General features: G+C 42.4%; 1 protein-coding gene across 1 annotated transcript in view; it reads right to left on the reverse strand.

The window, feature by feature from the left end:
- Positions 1–7,290: 7,290 nt before the first annotated feature.
- The window catches only part of TRPC5 (transient receptor potential cation channel subfamily C member 5), a 134,295-nt gene continuing 126,024 nt past the window's right edge, over positions 7,291–15,561 (reverse strand). Inside the window, exons 7-10 of the mRNA XM_047082120.1 lie at positions 11,276–11,479; positions 10,982–11,023; positions 10,006–10,095; positions 7,291–7,983 (exon numbers count right to left, since the gene is read on the reverse strand). Of these exons, the coding sequence (XP_046938076.1) occupies positions 7,291–7,983; positions 10,006–10,095; positions 10,982–11,023; positions 11,276–11,479 (1,029 nt within the window). The remainder of the gene's footprint in view (positions 7,984–10,005; positions 10,096–10,981; positions 11,024–11,275; positions 11,480–15,561) is intronic.

A 15,561-nucleotide genomic window follows, 5' to 3' on the forward strand; every position in this document is an offset into this window, starting at 1 on the left:
TTAAACACAAATGTTTTAAGGGTTCAGTCATTATGGTTGTTCCCAAATCCGTGGAGGTTGTATACCTAAATGTGGTGTTCTTTAATGTTTCCTCCTCGGGGAGGCTTTAGATGCACATATTTCAGTCAGACTGCCACTCGCTGTCCCAAGCATGTCTAAAACTAGATTTCAGACTGCTAAGAGGGACAAGGACTCTTTGGGGATATTGGAATTTTTTTTTAATGTTTATTTTGAGAGAGAGAGAGAGAGAGAGAATCTCAAGCATGTTCCATGCTGTCAGCGCAGAGCCCAATGTGGGGCTCTGCCACATGAACTGTGAGATCATGGCCTGAGCCAAAATTACGAGTCAGACACTTAACCGACTGAGCCACCCGGGTGCCCCAGAAAGTTTTGCATCTTAATGTTGGTGATGGTTCCAGGGATAGATACAACTGTGAAAACTCACTGAATTGCACACATTAAAGTAAGGATGCAGGCAAGTGTACACCAGTTATTACTCTATAATAAAGTTGGTAAGAAAAAAAATTAACTGGTTTCCAAAGAGTGTCAGGTCGCTTTACAAATCACACAAGAAACTGTCTCATTTTATACTTGTACCTAATGAAGTGCTTATTATGTATTAGCGCTTGAACCAGAAAAATTAGAACTCCGCTGGATCACCCCAATTTTTGACCAAATATGGACCTAAAAATTACTTTTGACTGTTGCTTTCTAAAAATTTTGTCTTACAGGATCATAGTTTTCTACCATTGAGGATATTTCTACCATTGAGAATATTACGGATTTTTAAAGGCTTCCCAAAAGCAGAAGTCCACAATGCTTTGAGTAACGGCAGCCTTCACACATGGGTGTGGCTTAAGATGATTAGTTTGAAGAACCGCATTCATTTGGGCACATACGTTCCAGCATGCGTGTGAAAATGATCAGTCTCCTTTTATAATCTCAGTTGATATGTTTATTCCACATTTTTGAGGCTAAAACATGATACCAGGTAAAGAATCTAGCTTTCTTCTATACTCCCCTCCCCCAACTTGACCTCTTCTTTCTCTTTGATGTAGAGTTTGAACAAAGTCATTTTCTTCCTTAGATAAAATTTGGAGAGATCAAGGCCGGTAACTGATCAGAAGGGCATATTTATAAAAGTCAATCAGTGATAGTGCACAATTTAAAATGTAGCCTTTGAGTCTCACTCTGTTGAGCTTATCAACACAGTGATCACAAGGTGAGAAATTGCTGTGATCTGAAACTCAAACGGAATTTGACCCGAACTTTGCAAAAGGATTACAGCTTGTTCAGAGCTAGTTTTCATACACTGTGGCACTTCTGGATTTTTTTGAGTGAAAAAATGGTGATGTTAGTGTTTTATTTAAGGAACTACATTTTTTTTTAATTATTGGGGAACCCCATCTCAGTTTGGTCATCTAAAGAGTTTGACAATTTGGTGGTTTAGCCCCCTATGTTCTAAAGTGTTTGTCCATACTCATTCTTTACAAGCTTTTGCATCTGTCTCTTACTACACCCTCACCATCTAAGTACCTCAAAGCCTCTTGTTTGTCTTGTCTTCCAAGGGTCAGTTTTAAGGGTTGTATAAGACCAGAGAACTGTCAAGAAGGTTTCTAAATTGGAAGGCAGTTGGTGGCACTGAGTATTTTGGGGAATGAGTGCTTTGCGGGAAAGGCATAAAGTGGCCAAGCCCAGCTCAACTGTGGTTGGCCACCCTAGGCTAAAATAAAAGGTACACTGCCACCTACTCGTTCAAGTGCCACCAAGGGTATGGCCTTGCTACGTGTGTGTGCGTGTGCTGAGGTGCAGCTCCTGGGATGTTAGATTCCCTGAAACCTGCTCATAGATGACGTCAGAGGGCAAAATATACTGCAAATTGGTGAAAATGACCTTTACACTGAAGGCCATTCTTAGCTACTTCTTCATTTGGTCTTTTTGGTTCTATCGAGTCATTTGGAGAGTTCTGAAAAAGGCTTTTCTTTTTGAGGGTCCAGAATGAGGGTAGTGTGTGTTACAGTTATGGACTGAGGAAAGTTGATTGATTACAGCGGTCAAAGGCGGTGGGCTCTTCTCGTTCCTACACAACTTGCCTTTTATTTGTGTAGTAACCGGAAGTTTCTACAAAGCTTTCACAGCTTTTCACACCAGAGGAGAAAGCCAGCTTCTGGCATAAGGGCATTCCACTTAATTTTATATTAAAACATTATAATCCTTAATATGTACATGAGTCTCAAGTACCACAGACATTGATGGTAGATCTTTAAAAAATGAATGACTACAACTCAGACCAAATAAACTAACAAGTATGAGGTACAAGTGCACTCAAGAGTAGGGCTAAAACAAATACTGAGCTTAAAAATGCCAGAGCACCCTAGCCTGCAGCCTGTATCATTCCAAGCAACTAATTACGTTGTTTCATTTTCTAAGAGTAAAGCTCTCAAAACCACCTACCAGTATCTTTTTCTCTGGACCACCATGTAGCCTACAGATGGAAGTCCTAAAACCACATACTAGCATATGAATAGTAATAGCTCAAGTATGCAATAAATCCAAAGTATGCAGGTTTAATTCACTAAAAATGTGTATTTTTATTTTTACAGGTATGTTCTTTTCGAACCTAAATGCTTTATTTTTCTTCAAACCAGAAACCTGAAATTCTGAGGGCTTTCAGTATTAACAGTTGTGCTACAGGAGATACTGTCGTGGCAACTTATTTGAGAAATTCCTCACCATATCTCAGGAAGTTTCTTTCCATTGAAGTTACTTCTTCTCCTTCCTTAAAAATGATCAAATAATTACCCAAAAAGAGGAAGGGCCAAGGACAGAACAATCAAATGCTATTAAGTTTCATTGTGTGTATGCGCGTGTGTGTATGCGTGTGCATGTGTATAACACAAATAAGGTTCTCACTATTACAAACCTCTGCCTAAAAGCAATGCAAGCCAAAACCCACTTCTGTTGGATAAAATGTGATTTGGAGATACAGTAGAAATAGCACTTCTCTGTGGTAAAGTGTGATCGCATTGAACTGTGGTACTCTGTTCCAGTGGTTAGTTATACACCAGCAAAGTGGATATATGGAACAATTATCTAGATAAAGTAAGCCAGAGAAACATTCTAAAATGCCCATAGATTTGAGGCAAAGCCACAGGAGTTAGAGGGAGCTGACAAGTAGATGTGAAGAAACTGTTTAAAGGATCTGAACGATCCCATCAATTTCCATTGGCTATGTCTATACAAACAGTCTGTTAGCAGTTTTGAAAACTTGGATTACCAAAATAATATGGTCAGTTTTTCTTATGTACTTTTAAACAGGGAAGAATGTCTGCCTAATAACCTCAGGTACTTTTTACCTGATGATTTAATAAAGCAAGGTCTGGGCCACCTAAACTGTTCAGTCAAAATACCACTTGAGTCTCACTCACAAGGCAATAGGAATATCAAATGGCCACTGCTATTTTCTGGCTAAGGTGTCAACTCATGTCTTTCACTGAAATTCAATGAAATTTACAGGAGAGGTTTGCACTGCCCTAAGAACTGTGAAGTTCTTACTGAAAAAGTATTTGATTATTATTGAAGTCATTCACAAAAGGTAGAGGCCCTAGGTTTTTTTCTTTAAGTTCTTTAATCAAATTGCAGACAGATGTTTAGATGTTTTGGACTTAGCTTAAATAGCCTAAATTAGGCCAGAGAAGAGTGAAAATTGAATTTGAAGTCTTTGTACTCCCCTGGACTTAAAGCTAAAATCTTTCCTCTGAATTTGTACTCCCCTGGACTTAAAGTTAGGCGTGGTAGAGATACTTCAACAATGGTCATTTTCATTGCAAGATTTTTACCCTTGCTAATGATCAGGGACACTCTGATGTAATTATGATGGAATCAACCAAATAAGTACAGGTGTCTAGAAGTGAGAAGAAGGCCAACTATAATGGAGATGAACCATGGTATTAGGTATTTAGACAAGTAGTAAATGACTCTTATACCATGTATTATTATATTTGACTTTGGGGCACATTTTTAGCTTTACATTTAAAATATGTCAGCCTCGGGGCGCCGAGGTGGCTCAGTGGGTTAAGTGCCCAACTTTTTTTTGGGCTCACGTCATGATCTCACAGTTCATGGGATCGAGCCCCGCATCAGGCTCTGCGCTGGTGATGTGGAGCCTGCTTGAGATTCTCTCTCCTCGTCTCTCTCTGCCCCCCACCCCACACACACACACACTCTCTCTGTCTCTCTCTCTCAAAATAAATAAAGAAACTTTAAAAAATATGTCACTCTGAAGTTTGTAGGCAAATGGACAAAAACATACATATAGCAGCTATTCCATTTTCACATCTCGTATGTATAATATATAATATATATGCTTAATAACAAATGTCTTGTTTCTGTGATTTAGAAGGTTTGGGTTGATTGATTGGCTCTGTGACCTTGAACAAGTCATTATTCTTCTCTGGACCTTTTTTTTTCTATTTGTAAAACAAGAGGTTGCGATAGAGTAGGTTCTCTTTGAGGTTCTTTCTTAGCTCTAATTTTCTTTGTTTATAAATTTACTCTCACATCAGCTTAGACCTTCTCTAGGGTCAGATGGCATATTTAAGCACTGTATTTGAAATGCCTTTGTTGATAGTAGCCGGTCCAGAGAGTCTACAGAGGTCCAGAGGTGAACACAAATCTCTTTTCCTTCTTTTCTGTGTTAAGAGTTCCTATTTTTCTGAGTTAGAGTTAATAAAAATGTTGATGTCACCAGTATGAATGTTAGGGCAATTGCCCTTCAGCTTTAACAGCTGTCCTCAATCCCCATCATAACCAGGGCTCAAGGTAGCTAGTGAAGTTGTAAGCCAAGTCCTAAAGACAATAACCCTGAGGAGATCTGGAAAGAAATGTACTGCCCATGAAATATGACACTGGTTTCTCTTAGTAGTACAGATTAGCTGCTATAATTTATACATATTCTCTCTTTAGAACCTTCTCTCTAACCGAGAGAAGACTGTTTTGGAGCATGGCTGTGTGGCTACCCTCGTTTTCTGACAAATCAATAGAGTAACTGCCAGAACAATTATACCTAGGTTATCATAAGTACATGCATTTGTGAGAAAGAGATGCCTTTTTCTTTTGATGAAGTAGGGCCATGTATTGGGTTTGGGTGCCATTAATATGAATTAGGGATGTAGCCCAGGTTCTATTTATTATTGAAAGTGAATCTGACAATTGCAAAAGTCGAATCTGTAAATTTAGAAACTTTCCTTCTGGAAAATAGCCTGTTATTGATGTTAAGGCCATTTATGATAGTTCCACTTGGTGAAGCAGGAGAGAAGCTGAATTTGAGTAAACAATCACTTGAGATATGATCAGAGAATTACTTGGGGACAGTCTGTTGCCATATGGGTCTTGATGCATCTCGTTCTCTTGATGGTTTTTCCTTGGATCTGAGCTTTATTCTTCAACACTTCCTCCTGTTCTCCCCCTCCTCACTTCTTGTTCATGTGAACCTCATGTTCATGTGAAATATTTTGACCATCAGTCACCAAAGCTAGGGCTGGAAATGGGAATCTGTTCAAATAACAGAAACTACACTGTCACAAGCTCTCTTGGAGGCATATAGGCATTATTTGAAAATGCTTCATCATACTTACTTTTACCAGAAAGTACACACATGGTTTTAGATGGATTTCTGTTACTGTTGCAATTTACAGGAACAGAACATCCTAACCTTCTGAGTTTTCTGAGCTATGCACTGTTAATTTACTCTCTAGTACCCAGACCTAGGGCTGTTTGGATCATATGTTAGAGTGTAAGTTGGGGATAACTTTGTGCTAATGTTGGTAAAAAAAAAAAAATACACCCCACCCCCAACCCACCGTTGGTCAGCAGATTATCTCTCAGGGGTTATTGGATCAACATGATAACCATATGTATTATGGACTTCATTTTTTAACCTTCATTTTTAACCTTTGGAATCTGATGAGGTACTCTCAAGCTGTGGCAAATAATTTGTATGTATAAATGCTGCTTTCTTTGAAGACAGTAGAATTCGGATCACGTCTATAGTTCCATGAATTCACTAAGGTCACGTTATATGTCTAACATAAGTTTACACATGCAATTTCACTGTCCCCCATGAATATTCAAACTGCAACCTGAATCAGGTTATCTAGACCCAACATTGTTTTTTCATGAAGATGCTCTTTTCAGATTTCAACACCTTAACAAGAGGTTATCTTTCTGATTAAAAAACATTTTCAAACCCAGACTTTTACCTTAGAAATGCTTTCGATAGCAATGATGATTAAAACTATCCACAGTAGATAGGACCCTATGAATGTACCAGCTAATTATTTTTCTTGCCAACCTCTGAGATGTAGTGGCTACTGGTTAGAGTGCAGAAGTTTTTTAAAAACAGGACACATCCTAAATACTAATCTCGATACTGTCGCATTTTCAAATGCCGTAAGGAACGGAAACACACAAACACAAGAAAGGAATTCACTAACTTATTAGATACGACACATACTACGTGGTAAATATTAGGGCAACTAGCACATCTTTAAGAAACCAAAGAAGCCAACCGCCCCCACGATCAGGAGAAGTTGTCGTGTTTAAGTGTGTGTGCAGCCGAAGCGAGCACAGAAGTTGTCGTGTTTAAAAACAAAAACAACAAGAAGGCCAGTTATACCTAGAAACCACAAGCTGACAATTCTTTGGAGTCTGTTCAGTCTCCCTTTGATGCTGTTCATTGGACCAGAATGGGCAGCGTGGAGCACTGAAGGGCGACGGAGACAGGCAGGTTGCTTTGCCTTATTTGATAGCTGGTGGGGACTGCTGAGCACCTCCCTCAGTCTCGTGGGGAAATGCGGTGAGACCCTGAGGAAGGTCAGGAATCTGAGCGGCAGCAACAGTAGCAAAGTGGCACCTGGAGCTTCAAGGAAGCAAGGGTAAGAAAAGCAAAGCCAAGGGGTTAAGCACCCACTGCACCTCTGCTGACCAGGGGCAAACACCCCTTCAGTTGGTTGTGAAATGGACTTAGTGTTAATAGGTATAAAAAGGCAAATAATAGCAGTAACGAGAATCATAATCACAAGAACGGAACATGGAAAATGTGGCTATAAAAGACAGTGAAAATAATAGGAGTTTCACTCCCCTTTCTGGGGGGGCGGTGGGGGAGGGGTGGGGGAAGGGTGGGGCTGGGGTGGCTCAGGGCAATGAGGGAGTCGTACGCCGTGTCACCTTTGAGAGCAAGGAAATTACAAAGTTTCTCTTGAGTTCCAGAACAGGTGGTAGGGGTCTGACTTAGAGCCGAGTTGTAACTTGTTCTTCCTGTCCGTCACCCCATTTGTGCATGAGCAGGTCGCAAGCCTCTCCCCAAGTTTCAAAGACGTCCTCTGAGGAGTCTAAAAGTTTAGAATTCGAGGAACAGATGCTGGATGCACAGTGGAGAGAGCTGGAACAGGCTAGAGGGCATTCACGGCTCTGAGCAGCGCCCCGGGCTTCCCCTAATTCTACCTCACTGAGGTTAATTTCACTTTGAGAGCAGGCCTCTGCTTTCCCGGTCTCCATCTGAGAATACCTGATGTCCTGCCACATATAGTGCTGCTGAGCGATGCCATCCGAAATGGTGCACATTGGCTCTGAACTGGGTTCAGACATATGACCGTTAAACTTGGAGAATAGGAGACCGAGTTTCTTGAGAGAAGGACCCATGAAGGAGCGTTTGCTTGATGACTCGGCTTTTGACTTCCCTTGGGCACCGCCGGCTCTTGGCATGGTTCTGATGAGAGGTGGCCCGTGGCAGGCCTTTTTCTTGCAGCCTAAATTGAAAGAGACACTCTTGGATTTGGCCCGAGCCCCACCACTGCCATCATTGGTATCATCCCTCTGGGACAGTTCGGTGCTGCTCGCGGAAAAGCTTCTCCTTGAGTGTTTCCTATTTCCTAAGAGGTCGAGTACTTCATATCGAAAGCTGGAGATGTCCTGCTTTAATTCCTGGGGCAAGAGAGAAGATACGTTATGTTAAGAAGCGTGGCCTTTTGTTCAAGATAGGCTCACTGGGTGTCCTTCGGAACGTTCCAGGCTTTGCCTAATGGCAAATCACCAAGTACACAAACTACCGGCAAAATCTCACATTATTCCAGTACAAGAAAAATATATTAATAATTCTGTGGGCAGGGGTGGCCATTGGCAACATCGTGCAATTAGTAACGCTGATTTCAGATGGTCCTTATCAAGAGGACAGCAGCAGACCTGTCCCTATTACAACGTTAACTAGTGATTAAGGTATTCGATTAGGGCACTAGCTCTCATAGGCGTATCTGCATATAGAAAGACTGCGGCAGAGGAAAAAGCTTTTAGGACCCCACGGAATAAAACTAGGGAAGTAGAACATGTCAGGTTAGAGACTGCTGTTTGAGGACAGGGGTCCCTGTCTACACAGGTCCCCAGGAAATTCTATCTCTGACTGCCTAGATGCTAGATTGCTCCTTTAGTGTTTGCTTATTTTTGAGAAAGCGCACGCAAGTGCAGGAGGGGCAGCGAGGACGGGGGAATAGAGGGTCCCAAGCAGGCCCCAGGCTCCGTGCTGACAATGAGCAGCCTGATGCGGGTCTCGAACCCAGAACCGTGAGATCATGACCTGAGCCGAAATCGGACGCTTAACCGACTGAGCCACGCAGGCGCCCCTAGAGTTTTCCTTTAAAGACCACCTTCTCAAAGCTTAAGTGGGAACATTTCGCTCTCCTGCTGTCCACCTGCGTAGACATACCGTCTCTTGCCTCTGGGCCTTTGCCTGTGCTGGTCTGTCTGCCTAGGACACTCTCCTCCACAACTCTCCTTTATCTGGCTCCCCAGCTTAAACACGGCTTCTTCTGAAAAGCTGCTCTGACATCCCAAATCCCACTTGAGTGTCTCTCCTGTCTCCACAGCGCCCTGTGTCGATCCTGTCAGAAGATCCAGTCATGTGTCACCTTCGATCATTAGTGCGTGACACACCACAAGAGTGGGGGCTGGTTAGGTCTTGCTCATCACTGTACCCCAGCACCCAGGGGAGTGCTTGGCACGTAGCAGGCCCTCACGAGATGACTTCCATCTGTGGGTTAGGATAACGGCCTTTTTATGCTCCTTAGAAAATATACCTGTGTTCTAAGGTAGGGGTCTTCAGTCACTTGCCATGTTGAGAGTCTGGGTCGTGGGGGGCTGTCCTGGGCGTTGTAAGATGTTTAGTAGCAATCTCGGTCTCCACCCACTAGATGCCACTGGCACACACGTCTGGTGTGACCACCAAAATTGCCTCCAGACATCGCCAAATGTGCCCTAAAGAACAAAATTGCCTCTGACTGAGAACCACTGCTTTGGGCTCATGCCAGTATTAGGAGAGTTTTAATGTGTAATGATAGGGTTTGTTAAATCTTAGATGGAAGGGGTGCCTGGGTGGCTCAGATGGTTAAGCGTCCGACTTCGGCTCAGGTCATGATCTCGCGGTTCGCGGGTTCGAGTCCTGTGTCGGGCTCTGTGCTGACAGCTCGGAGCCTGGAGCCAGCTTCAGAGTCTGTCTCTCTCTGTTCCTCCACTGCTTGCGCTCTCTCGCTCTCTCTTTCTCTCTCTAAGATAAATAAGCATTAGACAAATGAAAAGGAAGATTTAATAATGGATTGGTTGGTCTTCATCTTATATCTTTAAAGAAGGCCTTTATATGTCCTTTTGCTATCTTGCCCCTCACGATATGTCCTTGCCATATCATTCAATTTCAATTCCCACACCGTGAGACACCCAGAATATTAAAAGAATAAGGCAAATGTCTTTCGTTCATAAAGCTGATTGTGGCAAGAGACATTGGCGAAATCTCTCCACTTTCTGGGGGACAGACCACTCGGAGAGAAAGTAAAAATTCTAGCTGGTGTTGGTGGGTTATAGGAGGTTGAAATTATCACCAGAAACCTCAAACTTGGTGAAGATCAAAAGATGCTTAAGAAATGTGAAATGAGAAATTCAACCACTTTGTGATTAAATCACCTTAAAATTTTCTTCTGTCAGTCCCTCGTTCGTTTTGGAATTTCTTATCATAGCGGCCACGTATCTTTTGACTAAATTCCTGATAACTTCCTGGAAATTAACAACAACAACAACAACAAAAAAAAAACACACATAAAGAAGCATTCAGTTTTCTTCTCAGGCTCTCAGTAAAATAAGAAACACATCCAAGAAATAAAATATGCTTAGACTGTCTTTGCAATAGCACATTCTCCCAGGATCCAGTCATTTTCTGCAAGTGTCCAAATTTGGTGGCAGAGTGGGCTCATAAGAGCAGCTTTTCCCAAAGGGAAAAATTTCTGCCCACACACAAAGCAAACACAGATTCCCATCTATACAATGATGAGAATGGAATAATCCTTGAAGGCACATGGTCAATACCCTTCCTCGTTCAAGCTGGATGAAACTTTAACCCTCCCAGTAAGATGAGAGTTCTTCCTTTTAGAAAATTGAGAAAGTCATTCTTCGGTGTCACAAAGTCTACTGATCTCAATGTCCACTAATTACATAATCCAGATATTCATTTAGTTATTTAGTAGGCTCCACGCCCAACGTGGGGCTCGAACTCACCACCCTGAGATTAAGAGTCATGTGCTCTACAGACTGAGCCGGCCAGCCGCCCCAGTCCAGATATTTTTCTTAAATATCACCTGTCCTTCACAGGGATGGCCTCTTTTCACTTAGCCTCCTGGGGATGTGCTCCGCTTTGTATTAGTAGTGGTGATGAGACGTGGCAGGCATTGTGCCAGGCAGGCCACACGTACACACAGGCACGCGTGCACATGCACACTTCATCGTACATACATGCTCACCACTCAATTCTCGCAACAATACTGTGACTTAAATGCCCCCCCCCATTTCACAGATGCGGAAACTGAGGCTCGCTGAGGTTAAGTGACTTGTCCAAGGTGACACAACTGACCAAAAACTATTGTGCTTAGTCCCTGGGAAGCTTTACCTGGTAATGTTGATTCTGTATCAGGCTGTCAGCATGGCGTTCCTGTAATTGAAAATGGACAGAGAGCTTAGATCAGTGGTCTCCCAGCAACCCATCCACTCGAATATATTTCTAAATATTAGGGCTGGAGAATAACGGAGGAGCTCCTGCCTGAGAAGCCCCCAAGCATCGGGGGGTTGAAGTGATTTTTTGATGTTTAATATACGGACTGTCACCAAGGGTGTTGGGGGTGGGGGGAGATAGAAAACAGTTCTGTTTAAAAAAAAACCAAAACATAATTTTTAAAAGCCTTACTGTGAAGCTTCTCAAGTTGTGCCTCCTCCGTCTCCCATCAGGGTCTCTTTTGGGGCAGAAGGTGTTGTTGAACCAGTTACCAAGGTAGAGAAATGACTTGGGACTGGGGATGATATTGAAAGGAGGTGGCAAGGTGCCGCCTTCATCAAAGTAACTCATCCAGAGCTTTGTTCTTGCAAATTTCCACTCAATATCGGCATGATCCTATGAAAGAGAGAATTCAAGAGTTTGGGATGGGGCACTGCAGAATGCACACATGACTCATTCTAAAAGTTCTCCTTGCTTCGATAGAGGGCAATCTGTCAGTAGGTATAAAAACTCAAATTACACATACCCTAGGACCTGGTAATCCTACTTTTAGAGATTTAACTTATCATTATACTTGCAAAAAGATGTATGCGCCGGGTCGTTCCCTGTAGCGCTGTAGCTTATCTTAGCAAACTAACTGGCAACAGCCTAAATATCCAACAGCGGGAGGGCGCCTGTGGCTCAGCTGGTTGAGCAACCGACTCTTGGTTTCAGCTCAGGTCATGATCTCACAGTTCGTGAGTTTGTGCCCTGCATTGGGCTCCATGCTGACAGTGCAGAGCCTGCTTGGGATTCTTTCTCTCCTTATCTGCCCCTGCCCTGCTCATTCTCTCTCTCTCTCTCTCTCTCTGTCTCTCTGTCTCTCTCTCTCCCTCCCTTCCTCCCTCCCTCTCTCTCTCTCTCAAAATAAATAAACTTTAGGAGCACCTGGGTGGCTAAGTCTTGAGCATCCAACTCTTGATTTCAGCTCAGGTCATGATCTCACAGTTCGGTTCGTGGGATCAAGCCCTGCATCAGGCTCTGTGCTGACACCATGGAGCCTGCTTGGGATTCTTTCTCTCCCTCTCTCTCTGCCCCTCCCCTGCTCTCTCTCTCTCTCTCTTAAAAAAAATAAACTTAAAAAAAACCCCAAAATACCAGATAGATGCAATCATACGGTAGATAATCTTTTGAGACTGGCTTTGAGCTTCATCTGTGTTCCATTTTAGTGCTGAGTGGTTTTCCATTATATGGATGTACCACGGTTTCTTCATTCACTTCTTGAAGAACATTTGGTTGTTTTCAGTGTTAGCAATTATGAATAAAGCTGCTTGGAACATTCACGCACAGGTTATTGCTGAACATAAGTTTAACCTCTCTAGCTTGACAAGCTAGGGTGGTATTGCCGAGTCACGTGGTAAGCGTGCATTTAACTTTATTTTCTTTTAGTTTTTTAAATGTTTTTACTTATTTTTGAGACAGAGAGAGACAGCGCATGAGCAGGGGAGGGGCAGAGAGAGAGGGAGACACAGAATCTGAAGCAGGCTCCAGGCTCTGAGCTGTCAGCACAGAGCCCGATGTGGGGCTCAAAATCATGAACCGTGAGATCATGACTTGAGCTGAAGTCAGACGCTTAACCAACTGAGCCACCCAGGCGCCCCAAGTGTGCATTTAACTTTATAATCAACTGCCAAACTGTCTTCCTGAGTGGCTGTGCCACTTTTCACTCCCACCACTTGCTCCGTGACTTCCTTAGCACTTGTCAGGTGTTTATTCTCTTTATCAAGTTTCTGTTTTAACTCCAGCTCGTGAACATACAGTGTTATATTAGTTTCAGGTGTACAATATAGTGATTCAACACTTCCAAATGTCACCCTGTGCTCATCCTGACAAACCACGTGTCAGGTTTTGAAAGTTGCTCCATTCTAACAGATAAGTAGTTGGATCCCATTATGGTTTTAAGACTCACTTCCCAAATAGCGAATGATGTCGAGCATCTTTTCATATGCTTATTTGATATTTATATACCGTCTGTGGTGAAGCGTCTGTGCAGACCCTTTGTCCATTTGTATTGCATTTTTTTCTTACAGGTGAATTTTGATATATTTTTTTTATACATAGGCAACCCTTGGAGACGTTGTGGTTTTGGTCCCAGACCATCACAATAAAGCTAACACTGCACTAAAGTGAGTCAAATGAATTTTTTGGATTGGTAGTGCATATAAAAGTTATGTTTACACTATACTGTCACCTTAAAAAATTTTTTTTAGTGTTTATTTATTTTTGAGAGAGAGACAAAGCATGGGCGGGGGAGAGGCAGAGAGAGAGGGAGACACAGAATCCGAAGCAGGCTCCAGGCTCTAAGCTGTCAGCACAGAGCCCGGTGCGGGGGTTGAACCCACAAACCACGAGATCACGACCTGAGCTGAAGTTGTATGAAGTTGTACGACTGAGCCACCCAGGCACCCCTATACTGTCATCTTTTAAGTGTGCAATAGTATTATGTTCAAAAAACAATGTACATAATTTAGTTAGAAAGTACTTTATTGCTAAAAAAATGGTAACCATCGGGGTACCTGGGTGGCTCAGTCAGTTGAGCCTCCGACTCTTGGTTTTGGCTGAGGTCTGATCTCGCAGTTCTGATCTTCACCCTGTTATCATGGAGACTGCTTGGGATTCTCTCTCTCTCTCTCTCTCTCTCTCTCTCTCTCTCTGTCTCTCTATCTGCCCCTCCCCCGCTTATGTGTGTTCTCTCTCTCTCTCAAAAAAAATGAGATCACTGACCACAGATCACCATAACAAATATAATAACAATGACTATGTTTGAAATATTGCGAGAATTACCAAAATGTGAGACAGAGACAAAAAGTGAGCAAATGCTGTTGGAAAAGTGGCGCCGATGGACTTGCTCAATGCAGGGTTGCCATAAACCTTACATTTCTAAAAAGCAGTATCTTTGAAGCACAATAAAACGAGGTATGCCTGTATTCTTGGATACAAGCTCTTTGTCAGGAATGTGACTTGCAAATGTTTTCTCCCAGTCTGCATCTTTTCATAGTGCTTTCTTACTGGTGTTTTCATAGAGCAAACTGTATTAATTTCAATGAAATGAAATTCATCACTGTTGGACTGAGGATCTTAGTCCCTTGCTAGCTATTGGCTGAAGAGCTTTCTCAGCTCCTTGCCATACGGGCTTCTCTTTAAGACAGCTCATAACATTGGGTGGGGCGCCTGGGTGGCTTAGTCGGTTAAGCGGTCGACTTCAGCTCAGGTCATGATCTCACAGTCTGTGAGTTCGAGCCCCACACCAGGCTCTGGGCTGACAGCTCGTCAGCCCAGAGCCTGGAGCCTGCTTCAGATTCTGTGTCTCCCTCTCTCTCTCTTCCTCCCTTCTCACATTCTGTCTCTCTCTGTCTCAAAAATAAATAAAAACATTTAAAAAGTGTTAAAAAAAAAAAGACAGCTCATAACATTGGGGCGCCTGGGTGGCTCAGTCGGTTAAGCATCCGACTTCGGCTCAGGTCATGATCTCACAGCTTGTGAGTTCAAGCCCTGCGTCGGGCTCTGTGCCGACAGCTGGGAGCCTGGAGCCTCCTTTGGATTCTGTGTCTCCCTCTCTGCCCCTCCCCGCTCAGGCGCGTGCGCGCGCTCTCTCTCTCTCTCTTTCTCTCTCTCTCTGTCTCAAGAATAAATAAACATTAAAACAATTAAAAAAACAAAAGAGAGCTCATAACATGGCAGCAGGCTTCACTCAGAGGGAGTCAATGAGAAAAGCCAAGATCTTCATGTAACCTAATCTCTGAAGTGACATCACTTTTGTCATATTCTGTTTGTTAGAATTGAGTCCCTACGTCTAGCCCATGCTCAAGGAGAACAGATTGTATAAGGGGTCAAATTCCAGGAAGTGGGGATCAGTGGAGGGCCATTGTAGAGGCTTCTTACCACAGTATTACTTCCCAGAAATGGAGAAACTGAATGGCGGTAATCTTGAGTAACAAATCCTTTTCTAAGTAATATAGTTTACAGATCTTTGCTTTATGTAAAATATAAGGGGAACCTAATCATGTTGTCAGATGATAGATTGTTAAAATATTATTTTTCAAAAAAGGATTATATGATCTTTTAGCATGTAACTGAGAGTTCAAGAAAATTGAATGACAATGGCATAATAAAACTGTCCATTCACATATACTTATTGATATGAAAAGGCTTCTTAGCACTTACTGTCCTAAAAATATAAAAACATAGTTGAAGCTGAATTTTGTTCCTAAATATTATGTAATATTCTATGGATATAATAACTAGTTGGATGAAAAACCCTAACCACATATTGAAGAAATGCATTTCCAATAAAAATGTATGTTTATGTCTTAAAGTTATTTACCAAAATTTGTATTGTATTTGTGTTCCTTGAGCTGTTTTGGACTGCTAATCATTGAATCATAACTAAACTCAAAAGAAATGTTTTAGGAGTGCCTGGGTGGCTCAGTCAGTTAAGC

Source organism: Lynx rufus, unplaced genomic scaffold, assembly GCF_022079265.1.
Source record: "Lynx rufus isolate CCGP_SWC_20201006 ecotype Redwood Valley unplaced genomic scaffold, mLynRuf1.p SCAF_19, whole genome shotgun sequence".
In the NCBI taxonomy this organism is placed as follows: domain Eukaryota; kingdom Metazoa; phylum Chordata; class Mammalia; order Carnivora; family Felidae; genus Lynx; species Lynx rufus.